Source organism: Jaculus jaculus, chromosome 10 (assembly GCF_020740685.1).
Source record: "Jaculus jaculus isolate mJacJac1 chromosome 10, mJacJac1.mat.Y.cur, whole genome shotgun sequence".
NCBI lineage: Eukaryota > Metazoa > Chordata > Mammalia > Rodentia > Dipodidae > Jaculus > Jaculus jaculus.
The window spans coordinates 4,783,800-4,801,042 of record NC_059111.1 but is presented as its reverse complement, the minus strand read 5'-3'; the positions used below and the strand labels follow the sequence as shown (position 1 = coordinate 4,801,042).

At 42.0% G+C, this 17,243-nt stretch overlaps 1 protein-coding gene across 5 annotated transcripts in view; it reads right to left on the bottom strand.

Moving 5' to 3' along the window:
* Positions 1-843: 843 nt before the first annotated feature.
* Tcf12 (transcription factor 12) overlaps positions 844-17,243 on the bottom strand; it is a 312,899-nt gene continuing 296,499 nt past the window's right edge. For all 5 annotated transcript variants that reach the window (XM_045160124.1, XM_045160125.1, XM_045160126.1 and 2 more), the window contains 3 exons: positions 13,139-13,371; positions 4,700-4,852; positions 844-3,135 (listed from right to left, as the gene is read on the bottom strand). In XM_045160124.1, the coding sequence (XP_045016059.1) occupies positions 4,710-4,852; positions 13,139-13,371 (376 nt within the window). In that variant the 3' untranslated portion in view covers positions 844-3,135; positions 4,700-4,709. The remainder of the gene's footprint in view (positions 3,136-4,699; positions 4,853-13,138; positions 13,372-17,243) is intronic.

Below are 17,243 nucleotides of genomic sequence, written 5' to 3'. Positions count from 1 at the left end.
ACGGAAGAGAAAGCAGAAGGCATTTTGTGGGAAGGTTTTACATGTGAGCACCTGTTCTGATGACGTGGTCTTGGAGCTGTGTTTTTTCTGGGATTCTGTTTCTATACCCCTGTCCGTCCCTGAGGTGGCTGATGTGATATCAAGATTGCATCATATATTTTCTTCTTGCAGGGAGCTTTTCAGTTATGGTGTGCAAGAGCAAAACTAAGTAAGTTTACTTTTACCAGATCCCACAAGTGAAATATTCCGCTGAGCCACACTGTGAACAGTGAATTTCAGAATTTACCCCAAGAAGCAACATGTGCAGATGAGGGGACCGATGACCTGACTTCTTGGGTAAAAGATAGCGTCTCGAGGGCCAGGCTTCATGCGATGTCCTCCTGCATCACCATCACGTGCATGTACATGTGTTCCTATGTGGTGCCAAAAGCAAACTGAAGAACTCTTAGTCTATAAAGAGCAAACGCTGCCTTTCCCAGATTACGGAAGGGTTAAAACCTTTCTGACTGCAGGGTCCATGTGCAAAAATAAAATGCTTTAAGGGATATTAGCTTAGAATGGTCTCATCTGAGTCTTCATTTTTCTCTAGATCTACAAGCACAGATTATCTATACTACTAATGACTGTGCGACCTTCAGAAAAGGCTTGAAAAGAAAGTAGAGAGCTCAGTGAGACATGTGCAGCCTGGATGTGTGTAATCTTAACTCTATGGCCCACCATCCTGCAGGGGCACATGGTGCAAAGTTAGTGCAGACAGGAAAAATAGTGCGAGCCTTTTTGGAGGAATGAAAACATATTATTTTGCAGGAAAAGGAGTGTAAAAAAACTCACTGGTTTACCGTGTTAGAAAAAAGATGGCACATTTATTGCTACATAAATGTTATATACACACTGTGTTTTCTGTGACCGTGACAGAAAAAGTTTGAACTTCTTGCTGCTGGTTGAAAAGGTTTATCAATAATACCTTGAATTTGACACAGGATACAAATCTGCAATAAACCAATAATGGAAACTGGAGAACAAGATGAGAAGCAATTCATCTCGAACAATGAGCTCCTACAAGACTCCATGGGTACTACACGGTATGCTAGAATCCTACGGTCTTAAATGCTATTGTAAATTTCTGATATTAATGAACAGGTTATGGTAAATAACCCTACATCTTTTACTACCTAATATAATAAAATAAAGTAAGAAACTTTTTACTGAAAATTTTTGATTTCAAAAATCTAGAAAGAGTAATATTTAGAATTCAAGAAATTTTCTTACAAGATTATTGTATAAAAGACTAACTACAGTGAAAAATAAGCCAAATGTTTTTTTTCTTTCTATTTTATGAAGGAAAGCTTCTGGGCATACTGCAAAGTCTAATATAGCGAAAAAGACGACAAGCTCTGAAGAAAGAGGCCAGGCAGTGGCTCGTGTCCACTCACACATCATAAGCAACGACACCTGATCTAGCTGATCAACACTGCAATGAAGAACAAGGCCACAGGTAGTCTGACGTAACTGGAGAATGGGTGTGAATCAAGGTGACCAAAATGCCCCTCAATGCACAAAGGACTGGTTTGCTAGGGGTCATCCCGATGGGACGGCGGGAAGACCTGGAGTTCCGTCTGAACTGTTTTGGTTCTTTCAGTTGACAGGAATCTTTAGTTCTTTCTGCTGTGTGCTAACTGCCGTTGCTGAGAGTGGTGACAAAGGAATTCCTAAGCCAAGACAACCTTGTTGAGCATGTTTTTTCTCCCAGGGTTGTGGTGGTGGAAGACAGATTGAATGGAAGTTCAAAGTGGATACTAAGGACTAGAGACAGACGTGCCTAGTGCGGTGTTCAGATGGACTGAGCACAAGCATGGCGTGATGCTAATCTGCCCCATCTTCTGGGAACAGGGCCGATGGTTTGCAGTTGATTAAATCACCCACTGAATTCCTCCCTACTGACCAGCCATCCACAGGACAGAGAAATAAAGGCTAGGATACAGAAACACGGTACCTTTGCTCTTGGATTCCATTAATTAATTAGCCTCAGGGTGGTGTGTTCATTTGTCACACTACCTGCCTTGGTGACTGCTAGGTTTGATTATGGTCGCCATAATTATAGCCTGAAAAATCATCTTGGTATTTCACCTGTATTTTGTGCTTACTTACAGCTAACACTTCACAAAGTACTGTATCATGTAGTGCTTACTGCTTGAAAACAGAGTGATTTCTAAAAGACTCTTCCCTGGTAAATTATACTTCTGGCTATTACAAGCTTTCCTATGAAACCTAGAAGCCGGAAAAGTCTTAGTTATTATTAGAAATAAAGTAATGTTTATTTGGGGGAAAATCTAGGGGACAAAACTCCCCTTTCAAAATCTTAGCTAGGCTATGGTCACAGATGGTATCTGCTTGCCATGTAAAGTTCACATGTAAAGCATACAGGGCTGTGCAGAGGAGTCTGGACTGTGACCATAAACTATTCAGATTCAGAGATCAAATGTAACATCTACAAAGACAAAATAAAAATGAATGAAAAAATGAGAAAATGCTATGCCAAGTACTATCTTCCTATTTCATGGAAAACACTCTTCATACGGCAAAGGGTAGGCGAGGGCAACAAAAGACTTCCCTTCCTTTAAGACACTCACAGGTGTGCTGGGAATGCTAAGGGCCAATGGTCGTCACTGCTTTGTTCTCTGCACGCGAACGGCTTTCACGAGTCAGCGTCAGCTGAGTGCACATCAGCTTTCCACAGTAACTTTTTCCCTTTATATGTAGACCTTACAGTTCCATAACAATAAATAAAATTTGTAGTTACAATGCATTTGTCAATTCAGTTTAGGCACAAGGCAACATCCACGGTGAGTGGAGAGATCAAGACAGTCTCTGATTGTGCAGAAGCCACGCAGGTCTGCAGCACCACGGTGTGCTGCGAGATCTCACGGGCTGACGAGCGATCGGATGCGCTTCCTATCTTCACTGCTGAGGAAGTGACCAGCTGCTTTGATCGTAGGATTACATTTGAGTTTCTTGCTTCAAGTGTTTTGCTTTTTCTTCTCCCTCCTATCAGGTTTATGTCTTCAGATAATCTGAGTTGTCCAAGTCCTCATGAGGAGAGGTCACCTTCTCTCTAGCCTGCTGCTACCTCTGGAACTGTGGCAGGGAAAGAACAGTTCCAGTCAGTATACAAAAGTGCAAGACACCACCTCCCCTCATATGTGCAAGACACCACCACCCCTAAAAATCCAAGTCGGTGTTTTTCGTTTACATGGGCATTCGCTCGCATAACCTCAGTGACTAGAAACAAGCGTCTTCCTTCGAGGCACTGAAGACGGCGGTTGTGCCTCAGTGGGTGCCTGAAACAGTGGACAGCACTGAATCTTACGTGTACTTTGTTTAAGATAAAGTTTGTAAGTTAGAAACAGTACAAAAACAATACCTAATGACAGAAAAGTTACCATAATACACTGTAATAAAACCTGTTTAGGTCATTAAATAAAGATAAGTATTGCTTGGACACAAGTACTGTAATACTGTGACAGTACATACGATATATACAAGATGGCTACTAAGCAATTAGTAGGTGTACAAAGATACATGACACAGAGGGGTGATTCCATCCTGGGCAGGAGGGAGTGAAATTTCATTGAAAATGGTTTACGTCTGAAATTTTCAACTGAATATTTTTGTACTGCTATTGACTATAGGTAACTGAAATGGAAAGTGATAAGGTGAGTCCTCCAATGAGAGTGCATAGTCTCTGACTAGAACACTTCTTTTGATATGTGTGTACAGGAAACCTTGTGATTAAGAATCACAGCTACAGGACTACAGAGCAGCTTGGCAACTAGGCAAACTTTAATGTTAGTGACACATAAACTGGTGATGCCTGACCTCTAGGGTCCTTGTCACTGAGCACTCACAGTGAGACAATGTCAAGCGTTCTCTGTACTTGCCCCACTGGACTGGGTGAGTAGTCTGTGTTTACCTTCTATATAAGCCAAGGCTCTGAACTTGGTGGTGGTTGTATTTATATTTATAGTGCTCCTACTTTCTGGCCCATACTAGGTCCTCACTTCTCTTTGTACAAATTCTACACATATTTATGTTTCTGATATTATATATAGGTAACCCTGAAAATTCCCATCATGACACTTAAAATGTAAATAGTTCTCATTTCCATATTTTTAAGATACAGTATTGTTTCATAACAGAATACTACTCAGGGATAGCAAACTAAAAAAATTAAAATCCACTTGGTTTTATATTGGTGGCAAATTCTTGTTTCTTTTAATGTAGTTTTACTCTGTAGCCCAGGCTGGTCTTGCCATCCTGGACTGAACTGATCCTCTCACCTCAGCCTAAAAGGTGATGCTGGGACTACAGGCAGCACCACCACACCCTGCAATCCTTGTATTTTATAGCTAGTCAGTTCCCTAGCTGTTCCAGTAGCAGTTCTGCTGCCCACAGCCTTGCTGGTTTCTAATATATTCTCCAGTTCTAAAGAGATCCAAATGCTATTAGACTACTATTTTTATGAAATCAGCAAGTATTGAGGTACATTGTGTGTTAAGCACAAGCCTATAAAATCTATAGAATGATGTGTATTCACATACTGTAATCTTGAAGTTTACTTTAAAGTAAACCTTAAGTGCTTACCAGAGAAATCTGGTCAGTGGTTCCAACCCAATCCCTTTCTTCTCAACCCTATGCTTACCTGGCTGACATTACATATGACCCATGGGGTTGGTAGTCTCACTAAGCCCAGGATGGGCTCCTGGCAGCGCAGTTGGTGGCTCTGCCGATGCGGCAGAGACTTTTTCTTCCTCCCGTCTCTTAAGGCAGGCTGCTTTGGGGTTGAGGTTCCTCTCTACAACAGAAGGAAAGAGCTGCTGTTACAATCAGAAGGCAGGATGGTTAGGACTTTTAGAAGCATGCGCTAGGAGGAGATATGTGGGGTGTCTTCAACTGTTCTCTACTTTATTTATTGAGCCAAGGTCTTTTGCTTGATTGCAGAGCTCACTGACTTGGCCAGTCTGGCTTGTGCTGACAATGACTGCTAGGAGCTGGAACCCAAGTCTTCCTTCACATTTGCATGGCACGTGCCTTATCTACTGAGCCATCTCTCCATCCCCTTCTCTTTTATGAATTTACTTTTTATATCTTCTTAGATGTACATATGGTATGTTAAGCATATTTCCCCTAATATTTCTCTTGTCCCTAACAGTTTTACTTATGTCTTGTCATATACACATACATGGTTTGACATGATGTATAAAATGAAGGAACCATAAAGGACACGTTATACAATTATTTTCTTTCTGAGATTGGCTTAATTCAGTTAATCTGACTGTCTCCAGTTAAGTACATTTTCCTAAAACCAACGTAACTTCATTCTTCTTTTTGGCTGAAAAACATTCCATTGTGTACATATCCCTTTTTCCTTACCCATTCTTCTGTTGACGGACACACAGGTGTACTGTGAATAGTGCTTCAATAAATAAGGATGTGCAGTACCTCTGTGACTTGTGACTTGCAGTCCTTTGGGTAAATGCCCAGGAGTGGCATAGCTAGGTCACATGAAAGATTTCTTTATAGTTTTTATTTTTGAGGTAGGGTCTCACTCTGGCCCAGTCTGACCTGGAATTCACTATTTAGTCTCAGGGTGACCTTGAACTCACGGCAATTCTCCTACCTCCGCCTCCTGAGTGCTTGGATTAAAGGCATGCGCCACCATACCTAAGTTTCACTTAAAAAATATTTTATTAACTTGTTTATTTGAGAGAGAGAGAAAGAGAATAGGTACACCAGGGTCTCTAGCCACTGTACCTGGCTTTTATGTGGGTAATGATGGAATCAAACCTGGGTCCTTTAGCTTTGTAGGCAAGCACCCTAACCACTAAACCATCTCTCCAGCCCCCGGAACGGATTTCTTAACAAGAAACTGTGCCTGTACCTGGTAAGAATTTGCTCTGTTAGGTGCCACACCCTTGTTGCAGTCGTAGCTTCAATGACCAGAGAGCTGAGGAAAGTGTAAGTTATCATGGGAAAAGGAAGAGGGAAAAGATGTGAGGGTGTTCAAGGGAAGCTGCCTCATAACTCTCTCACAGTGTAACACTGCTCTTAGCTAACTATGGCTCTCTTCCTACTGAGCTCTAGGAGGCACAGTTAGGATAGCTGAACAGAACCAGAACCAGGAACTCAGAATGTTAGACAAGATCTTGTAGCTTCCTAGAGTCAGACAAGAAGAGCCAGATTACTATAAGACTATCTTAAAGGACAAACAGCTTTGATCCAAAGAAGGCCAAGCCTTAGTGTGTTTCCCTTTTCTACCTTCTGGTGTTTTATGCCAACAGTGGGCCAAATAGCCACAAAGGTCTGGGAGGAATGCAGGGAGAAGCCAGACACCACTGCCTGCAGGGCCTGCTTGCTCGTGCTGCCGCTTGACTCCATCCCAGTCTGTAGCTGGAAGGCCTGGCTGGATGTGATACCACCTTTGCAACATGGTTACTCAACAGCCACTTCTTACATCATGACAAGAAGCCCATACTTAACCCCTATCCACTGTTCCAACACATTTCACAACTCACACTGAAATGACTATAAAATATTTTCCTAAAAGTTCAAATATCATCAGGTATTAATTCCATTTTATTTCTCTAGAAACTTTTGTGTAGAATAAGCATCATTTAGGTGTAGTCCTCCTGTCTGGGGATTTCCACCATCTACCCTCCTGTGAGAGCCTTTTCTTGTTCTCGCACCTTGGTCTTCGCTGGTCACGGCCTTACTTGACCAGTCTATATGTTCTAGGTGCTTTCTCTGAAAGTGTACATGGGAGAGAGAACTTTTCTTCAAAGAATTTTTCTTCCTGAGTAATTTTCTTTTTAAATGAGAGAGAGAGAGCAAGAGAATTGGCATGCCAGGGCCTCTAGCCACTGCAATCGAACTCCAGACGTGTGCACCACATTGTGCACCGAGGTGACCTTTGTGTGCTTGTTCACCTTGTGCGTCTGGCTTACATGGGGCTAACAAGGATCCTTAGGCTTCACGGGAAAGTGCCTTAACTGCTAAGCTATCTCTCCAGCCCCTGATTAAATTTTTTTGACAATTTTTATCCATATATATCATATCATTTTAAACATATTCCCTTCCCCATCCACCTTCCAACTCCTTCTTCCTAACTAATCCCTCTCCTACTTTCGTATCTTACCAGAGCATGAGCAACTTGCCAGTTGCTACATCACTGTACAAAATGTCTCCTGTTCCCCTTAGCAACAATTAACTGCCAATAACTCCTCAAGGAAGGAGTTCATGCCTTCCTCTGCCATTCACGATGGAATGATGATAGGAGCAGTATTGTGCAGATAGTGGAAGTCACTGTGAGGTATGAATGATAAAGCTGTCTCATTTAGCACCAAGCACCCCACAGTCACTCACTTAGCACTTGGACAAGTTTTTTTTTTTTTTTTGATTAAACATTTTATTTACTTATTTGAGAGAGAGAGAGAGAGAGAGAGAGAAGGAAAGAGGCAGGTAGAGAGAGAAAAAATGGGCGAGACAGGGCCTCCAGCCCTGTAAATGAATTCCAGATGCATGTGCCCCTTGTGCATCTGGCTTATGTGGGTTCTGGGGAATAAAACTGAGGTCCTTAGCCTTAATGGCTAAGCCATCTCGCCAGCCCTTGGACAAGTTTTGAGTATGCTCAGCAGTCATCGACAACTGCAAAAAGAAGCTTCTCTGACCAAAACTGAGAACTGCACTAATCTACGGTCATAAACTAAATAATTAAAGGATAATTTGATGAGCACAACATATCCACTAAGCCAAACAACAGTAGTAGTTTCCCTCATAGGGCCATAGGCTTTTGACTAGGTTTTCAGTACTAGGCATGAATTCACTTTTGTTGAGTGACCTGAAATCCAATCACAGAGCACTTGGTGATCCCCATAACAGTCATGCCACTGGTGCACTAGTGGGCACATCTTGCCTTATTGGTGGGTGATGTAGCTCACAGGTCACAGGGTCTACTGCTGGGTTAGACTGTTGATGTCTTTTCTCCACCAACAGACTGAACAGCACCACGACACCTAGTCATTAAGTAGGCAACTTCCAGTTCAGTTCCAGTTTGGTTTTCCAGTGTCAGTTTAAGGATCCAGTTAATCAAGGCAGGGAAAATATGATGGTAAGAGCTTGAGGCTGCTGGTCACACTCAGTCCCCAGTAAGGAAGCAGTGAATGATGAATTTTTACTTAAGTTGTCTGCCCCTCCCCCCGCACCAAGCTGACCTGGAATTCACGCTAGTCTCAGGGTGGCCTCAAACTCATGGTGGTAATCCTCCTACCTCTGCCTCCCAAGGGCTGGGGCTACAGGTGTACACCATTGCACCTGGTCTCCTTAAATTTTATTTTATTTTATTTTTTGAGATGGGGTCTCATTCTAGCCCAGGCTGACCTGGAATTCACTATTTAGTCTCAGCCTGGCCTTGAATCACGGCAATCCTCCTACCTCTGCTTCCTGGGTGCTGGGATTAAAGGTGTGTGCCATCATGCCTGGCTTTCAAGTTTTTAAAGGCACTGTTTTATTGTCTTGTGCAATATAGCAATGTAGTCCCAAACTGATAATTTTGATTGTCGTTTTGTCTATGAATCATTTCTTTACAGAAGTTTCAGCATGCCCCTCTTCTTCTTTTTTTTTTAACTTTATTTATTTGAGAGAGAGAGAGAATGGGCACGCCAGGGCCGTTAGCTGCTGTAAACAAACTCCAGATGCATGTGTCACCTTGTGCATCTGGCTTATGTGGGTCCTGGGGAATTGAACCTGGGTCCTTTGGCTTCACAGGCAAATGCCTTAACTGCTAAGCCATCTCTCCAGCTCCAGCATGCTCTTCTTAACCATGACACACACACTGTTAGTTCACAATGACAGACCTGATTTTCCACTATTTTTTAGGGTGTGTGTGCCACAGCACACCTGTGTAGAGAGGACAACTCTGGATTGTTCCTCATCTTCCCACTCATTTTGAAGCAGGGTCTCTTATTGTTGCTGCATTCTTGAGCTTCTGGGAAATACTGTCTCTACTTCCTTTCTTGCCAAAGGTATACTGAGATTACAGGTATCAGTCACAGATTCCAGCTTTTAGGTGTAACCTGGGGACCAGAACTCAGGTACTCAGAGGTGCACATGCACAGCAAGAACTTTATCTATTGAGCCATCTCACCAGTTCTCTTTATTTTATTTATTTACTTATTGTTGTTGTTTTTTTGAGGTAGGGTCTCATTCTAGCCCAGGCTGACATGGAATTCACTACGTGGCCTTAAGGTGGCCTTGATTCTCCTACCTCTGCCTCCTGAGTGCTGGGATTAAAGGCATGTGCCACCATGCCCAGCTCTTTAGTTCATTTTTAAACCATTTCTCTCCTTAGCAAGAATCAGCCCTTGACCTTGAGAGAAGTACTCTTTGGGACTTGGAAATAATTCTGTCACTTACCACTACTTCATGTAATTTTCCTACTTTTTTCTTTTTTTCCCGAGGTAGGGTCTCACTGTAGCCCAAGTCGACCTGGAGTTCACTATGTAGTCTCAGGGTGGCCTTGAACTCATGGCGATCCTCCGACCTCTGCCTCCCAAGTGCTATAATTAAAGGCGGGCGCCACCATGTCCAGCCATTTTTTGTTTTCTCATCTGCTGTTGTCTTCTCTCTTGCATGTCCTTTTGTGTCAATGCCATTTTAATTCATCTCAGAGGTACCCAGAGTAAGTACAGGGCAGGCACTGCATCTACCACCTCACTGCAAATAAAATTCCTCAGGGTGTCTGAGCAAGTGAAAGCCTTTGGTGACTCTGGGACCAGCTAGATTTAAGAACCACTGCTATAGCTCATTTTTTCTTCAGGCTCACTTAGAGACTAGGAACACAAAAACCCAGTTAACTCTCTTACCCACAAATTACCAGGAGAGCAGTGAGTGACTGTGCTGATGTGAGGATGAGTTTAGAGGTGTTTGATCACTGACAGAGGAAGGCTGAGTAAAGCTGTGAGTACAAATGGGAGGGTAGTAAGTGAAATCTGTCAGGGAACCCAAATGACAAAGCTTCTGGTGAAACTAACGGTGAGGACAGAAAGGCCAAGCTGACAGAAGTAGGGATCACATGGGATTTGCTATAGGGGATACCAAGGGACAAAAAGTGACCTGGGAAAACTGGAGGCTTGGAAGAGAAGCCACTTCCTAATTACTTAAGTCTGGTTACCTCAGCTGAATCCAGCTGGGACTGGTTAGGACTAGTCTGGGGCACCACTGTAAGACAGAAGGGAATCCAAGTAAACAATGTGTGTCTTTATTTACAGACTGACGGGGTGAAGACTGTAGCGTGTAGAGCCTCCCCATGTGAACACATTACCAAGTGGCTCAAAACTACCAGAGAAAGTCCAGGGAAGATGGTCTCTGAACCAAACTTAGAGGCTGTCAAGGATGAGGCACAGGCCCTGTGGGCTCATGAAAGCCCACATGGTAGTGGCAGAGTCCACTTTCAAGGAGGAGTAATGGTGGACAGCAGGACTGTAAGATAAAGGCTCTGGTCTTAAGGCCCACAGTCTGAAGTGGGCAAAAAGCAGCTTTTATGGAATCAATCAATCTTTAATGCAATGAAAGTTCAGTGTATGTGAAATTCATTCACAAGCTAGTCAGTGAAGGACTCTCGGTGCCAAAATCTGCACTTGTGGACACACTCCTGGAAAAACTTAGGTGAGAGGCCTTCTCTGGGAATCAGCTGTTCTGCTCCAGGTCCTGCCTAGGACCACAGCATAGTCAAGTGTTAGGAAGGATTAAGGTTCTACTACAAAAGGCATAGTTTATAACCTTTTGCAAACACTGAGAAATTTCTTAATTTACTAGCTTAGATCTGAAATGAGGTGTCTCATTCTAAAACACAAAGGAGTGTCTTCTGTAGCTCTGCTGCCAGTGGAAAGGAGGTGTGAACGATGGCAGGTTTTGGCACCCTGTTGCCCAGTCAGGCCGCTCCTCATACTCCCTATGGAGTGGCTTCCAGAAGAAATGGTTGTGTGAATCAGAGAAAGAACACACTAGCGGCACTTGAATCCAGTGCCTTGCTGCCGCACAGTGGGCAAGTGTTAAAAACATGGTAAAAACAAAAACAAAAACCTTTGGTCGATAATGGCAACCTCCCAGACACTGACCTGCTACAGATGAGTGGACAACAATTGGCTTCTTTATGTCAGAGGTGCTGTAACTTTCAGGATCAGCCCTTACTCACTCATACATGCCTTCCTCAAACACTAAGGTGAGCACCTGATCTCAGGTGTGCAGGATTATGGGCACACAAAGCATGATCACTATTACACATTTAATATACTGGAGGGATTACATGATAAACTAACTGCTACTATCATTATTTTTCCTGAAAATCTAAGAGTTTTCTATTGTTAACCAATGCTTAAATTCCACGACTGAGTTATTCAAGCATCTGACCACCCCTATTCTCTTTTTGACATTCTTTAAATAAAATCTAGCATAAACATTCAATAAATAAGAAAGGCAAATGCTCTCATAAAGAGGCCAGTGGCAGAGCCTGGAACCCAGAGCCACACTTATGAATTCCTTGCGAGGGGGAGGGGGAGGAAGGGAGAAAGAGAGGGAGGGAGGGAGAGAGAAAGAAAGGCTTGGGATGAAACAATACCACTGACAAGGAGATGTACATGGAATGGCTAAAGCACAGCTTTGGTGGAGCTTCTCAGGGCAGGTAGAACCCAAGGTCTGTAACACAGCTGGCTTGTACAGAGGTAGATGGTAAGTGCATATTAAACAAATGAGGTTTTAAAATTTCAAGATCCCAACACACTTCATGAAAAATCAAATAGGGCTGGTGATGCAGCTCAGTCGGTAGAGTGCTTGCCTAACCCTGGGTTCTGTCCCCAGCACCATATAAACCAGGCATGGTGGCATGTCTATAATCTCAGCACCTGGGAGGCAGAGACAGTACGATCATAAGTTCAAGGTCATCACTGGCAAAGCCAGGAGGTGCCATGCTTAGGTATCCTATTAACAAACAAGGGTTGGTAGATGCCCTAAGATAAAGCAAGCAAGCAAGAAACGTAATATTGCTGACAGAAAGCTGGAAGAAGCCATTCTAAATGTAGTTCAATGGGAGAAAGAGATAATATCAGTGAAGATACTCAACAGTGGACACTGCAGACATTGTAATTGGCCAACCAGGCCAAATGAGCCAATGGGCACAATAGTGGCATGTCTGTCATGGTGGAAACCAACTGCCTTCTAACTGGACTGGAGGACTGCTCCATGGGAGGGAATACATCCCTGATACTGAAAACTTAGAACAGGGGTGGGTAGTCATGAGCCCTAGGGGTGTAACATCTGCTGATGTCTGGATAAATGTATATACTATGCTTATCAAACTGCCCAGTAAGCACTTCTCTTAATATTGATACCCTTATATTAACGCTACTTTCCCTTTGGGTAGAAAATCTTCTTTTTTCAGATGGCAGTGACCTTGGGATGACTCAGAAGGTATCATAGTGCTAGAAAGAAGTAACTGGAGTACCGGACCCAAAGGAAGAAGGGTAGGACTCCTTACAACATGCTCCCTCCAGACATAAAATGGCCTGGATATCCATGACCTCATAGTGCCTGACACTACCTACACAAGACTATCGTAAGAGGAGGAAAAAGAGACATCAAAATAAAAGAGAGACTGATTGAGATGGGGAGGGGATATGATGAAGCATAGAATTTCAAAGGGGGAAATGGGGGGAGGGAGGGTATTACCATGGGATATTTTTTAGAATCATGGAAAATGTTAATAAAAATTGAGAAAACAAAAAAAAGAACCATAATATTGTGACGGAAGAAACAAGGGAGAGGCGGCAGTGAGAGCGAGAGTAATGCACAACAGCCAAGGGGTTCAAAGCTGCACACCTGGAAGCAGGCAAAGGCTGGGCTTCTGCTCTGCTGCACAGCACGGTCTCTATGGGTTTATAGGAATCACTCAGCCTATAGCTGTTAATCAATTATGTGAGTCAGAGAAAGAATCTTAGGAAAAAGTGAATCCTGATGGAAGAGAGGCAGAGTGCAGGGAGACCTTCCATCCAGGAGCAGCATAGCCATGCGTTCTGCTGAAACCACTTACCTCTGACTTGCTGCTCTAGACTAAGAATGACGGCCACTGCCTGATGAAGAATGAGGAGTTTTGTTTGGGGCTTCTCACTCTTCAAGTGGAGCTGACACATTCGGCCAAGCTCTTTGAAGGCCTCATTAATATCCCGCACTCGCAGGCGCTCTCTGGCGTTGTTAGCCATCCGCCTTTCCTTTTCCCGTTCAATTTTCTGTTCTGGATTCAGATCTTCATCTTCATTAGTACTACTGGAAAACAAAAGAGCCAGCACTGTGTTAGTGTGCCTGTAAGATGTGCTGACCACTGGGAAGATGGAAATGAGGATGATGCCCACTGTCTAGGTGAGTATGTTCTGTCAATGCACATCTACCATTTTGGGAAATCGTACTGTTTTAAATGCACCTTTCATTGCATATTTTAGCACAAAGATCTCTCCAAGATTCTAAATTATTTGTCAATGTGAAATAACTAAAATCCACCCCCTTGTTACACAACAAACTGGGCACACAGATCAGCAGCATCACCATTAGTAGGAGTCTACTAGAAAAGTCTCTCTAGTTCTTTCAACTCTAGTCACTTAGAAGCTTCATTAAAAAAATACATACATGTATATATATTGGCCTGCCTTCCACCCTGAGGAACTGTGACCTCCAACAAGTGGAAGTGAGGCTTTCCTCCCTTCCTTCCTTAAGTGCTTCTGGTCAGATATTTTGGTCCAGCAATGAGTGAAGTTAACTAATACATTAAGGAAAGGTGACCTGAGACAAAGGACACAAGCTGTAGGATTCTATTTGCATGAACTTCTAGAAAAGACAAACTATGTTAACAAACAGCAGAGACTAATTACAAATAGGGATGAGGAACATGTGTGGAATGTTCTAGATTATTAAAATGGTAGTGATTTTAACTTTTACATTTGACAAAAGGACAAAACATAAAAAATTGAATATATTTTTAATATACATTGTGCATGCATTTATAAAAGAAAAAGCTTTATACCTAAAATTGATGAAATTTATTATGTGTGAATCAAATCTTAATGCTGTCCCCCACATCCCCTCCAAAACAAGCAAAAAGCTGTATTTAGAACATACTCAGAAGAGTGAAAATGTTAAAAATGCACTGCTGAGGCTGAGCATAGTGGCTCATGTCTGTAATACTAGCACTAGGGAGGCTGAGGCAAGAGGATAACAGCGAGTCTAAAGCAAGTCAGGACTATAGAGTGAGTTCCAAGTCACAAAATAAAACAACAAAACAAAACATGCATCGTTGGGGCTGGAGAGATGGCTTAGCAGTTAAGCGCTTGCCTGTGAAGCCTAAGGACCCCGGTTCGAGGCTCAGTTCCCCAGGTCCCACGTTAGCCAGATGCACAAGGGGGCGCATGCGTCTGGAGTTCGATTGCAGAGGCTGGAAGCCCTGGCGTGCCCATTCTCTCTCTCTCCCTCTATCTGTCTTTCTCTCTGTGTCTGTCACTCTTAAATAAATAAATAAAAAATTTAAAAAAAAACATGCATTGTTGGAGGCTGGGGAGATGCTTGGATTAATTTCCCTAGTACCCATGTAAGCCACATGCACAAAGTCATACATACAGTGGAATTTGTTTGCAGTAACAGGAGGCTCTAGTGTGCTCATTCTCTTGCCTCATAAATAAATTATATTCAGTTTAATTCCAATTTGAAATATATTTATGGAAAAAGATATTCCTTAAAATATATATATTGGGTTAATTCTGGGAAGTGGAGTTTGTGTTTTGTGTGTGCTTTACTGCGTTTTCCAAATTTCTGTAGTAAAAACAGACTATATAATTATATTATATAATTTTATATAATTATAAAACCTACATTACAAGGAGATGATTTGGAGTAACTTTTAGGGAGTTCTATATATACTTCAGAACAAAGTTACTAAGTATAGCTTTTCAAAACCTTGAAATAATACACATAAAAATCAGTATGTTTAGCTTTTTTTCTAATACCAGTAGTATCCTAAGATAGCATTCAGTGCTAGTACTACACAATATATTCTTATAGATATGTATGCATGGATCTTTAATTTCCTTGGGGCATTAGTAATCATTTAGCTCAACAGTATACATCAATCAGAACCTGCAGGTCCATTCTAGAGTCAGCTTCCCAAGTCCCCGCCCCTCAAGATACTGATATACTAAGTCTGGGTCAGGACCCAGACACCAGCAGTCATGGCCTGTTCCAAGGCTCTGTGCAGCTGGTTTGAGAACCATGCAAAGCCCATAATCACTTAACTAGTTAGAGTCACATGCTAATAAAAACCAGGTCAACATCCCATGAAAGCAAACTTAAAATACATGTCTAAAACTACCACCATAATATTAACTATGAGTCCTTTACTGAATGCTAGACAAAATGGAAAAGACTTCAACATACATCACTAGGCTATTCCTACAGTAAAGTAAAATTTCTTTGGAGGGAGAAATAACTAGTCTCAAAAGCTTTGATAACTTGTCCAGTATGTGACAGAACTGTAATTCAAGCCTACATTAGTCTCCATTGTATAAAGGCCACCTATTAATTAGTATTAACTATTACTCTATTATACTGCCACTTAATTTCTGTTAACTTATAAATAATGGGCCAAAGCTCATTTGCTTATTAATCACCTCTGGATACTTTAAAAAAGTATTTTGTTGTTTATTTATCTGACAGAGAAAGAGGGAGACCGAGAGAGAGTAGGTGCGCCAGGGCCTCCAGCCACTGCAAACGAACTCCAGACATGTGCGCCCCTTTGTGCATCTGGCTAACGTGGGTCCTAGGGAATCAAATCTGGGTCTTTTGGCTTTGCAAGCAAATGCCTTAACTGTTAAGCCATCCCTCCAACCTGCTTAAGCTGTTTTGGTATGTAATAAATGAAATGAGTAGTTGTGACAGAAACATGATGAAATGTAAATATCGACTGTCTGATCCTTTACAGAGAAAGTTCATTAACTCCTGATAAAGAAGAGGAAATACAAGTAGATACAAATTAGTTCCGTTTTTTTTTTTTTTTTTTTTTTTGAGACAGGGGCTCATGAATCACAGGATAGCCTTGAACTCCTCACTACTTGGCTGAAAATGGTCTTGAACTTCTGGTCCTCTTGAGAGCCACGATTACAGACATGCCACCATGCCTGGTTCATGCATGCTAGGCAAGCCCTCTAATACTGAACTATATCCCCCAGCTCTATTTTTAAAAATTCTTTCAGAATAACAAAACTATGAATAAAGATGCCTGAAATTAAGTGTTCTCTAGACTGAGTTTTACTTTCTCACGTATATTCCTCTTTTGAGTAAGATATATATTAAAATAACAGCATTATACGAATCCATTTTTCTAAGAGAACTGTTTAGGTATTTAAAATAATGAGAATGTCAAAAGGCAAGTGAGGGCTGGAGAGATGGTTCAGTGGTTAAGGCCCTTGCCTGCAAAGCCAAAGGACCCAGATTCTATTTGCCAGTCCCCACATAAAGACAGATAAACAACAAAGTGGTACATACATCTCAAATTTGTTTGCAGTAGTTACAGGCCCTGTTGTACCTATTCTCTCTCTCTCTCTCTCCCCCCTTGCACATAAATAAAAACGTTTAAAAATGGGTGGGAAGGACCACACTGTTTCCTTTAGTTGTATCTACTATATTCATTTTAATCTCCTTTGTGTTATAATTTAACACAGAATGTTTTAAATAGATACCTGTATGTGACACATATTATTCTTTTTTCCCCCTTTATTTCAAGGTCTAGCCCAGGCTCACCTGGAACTCACAGCAATCCTTCTACCCCAGTTTCCTGAGTGCCAGGATTAAAGTCATGCACCACCACGCCTGGGTTGACAGATATATTATGGATAAATGAATAAATTTATCAAAAAACAGAATGCATAAATATACTAAATCACATCAGGTGTGTGCTTCATGCCTATAAACTCAGTATTTGGGAGGCTGAAGCAGGAGGATTGCTATGACTTTGAGACCAGCCTGGGCTTCAGAGTTCCAGGCTATCCTGGGTTACAAAGTAAGATTCTGTCTTAAAAAATACACACACACACACACACACGCCCTAATTCTAATGTAAACTGATATATGTGTCTATATTCATACTGGAAACTGAG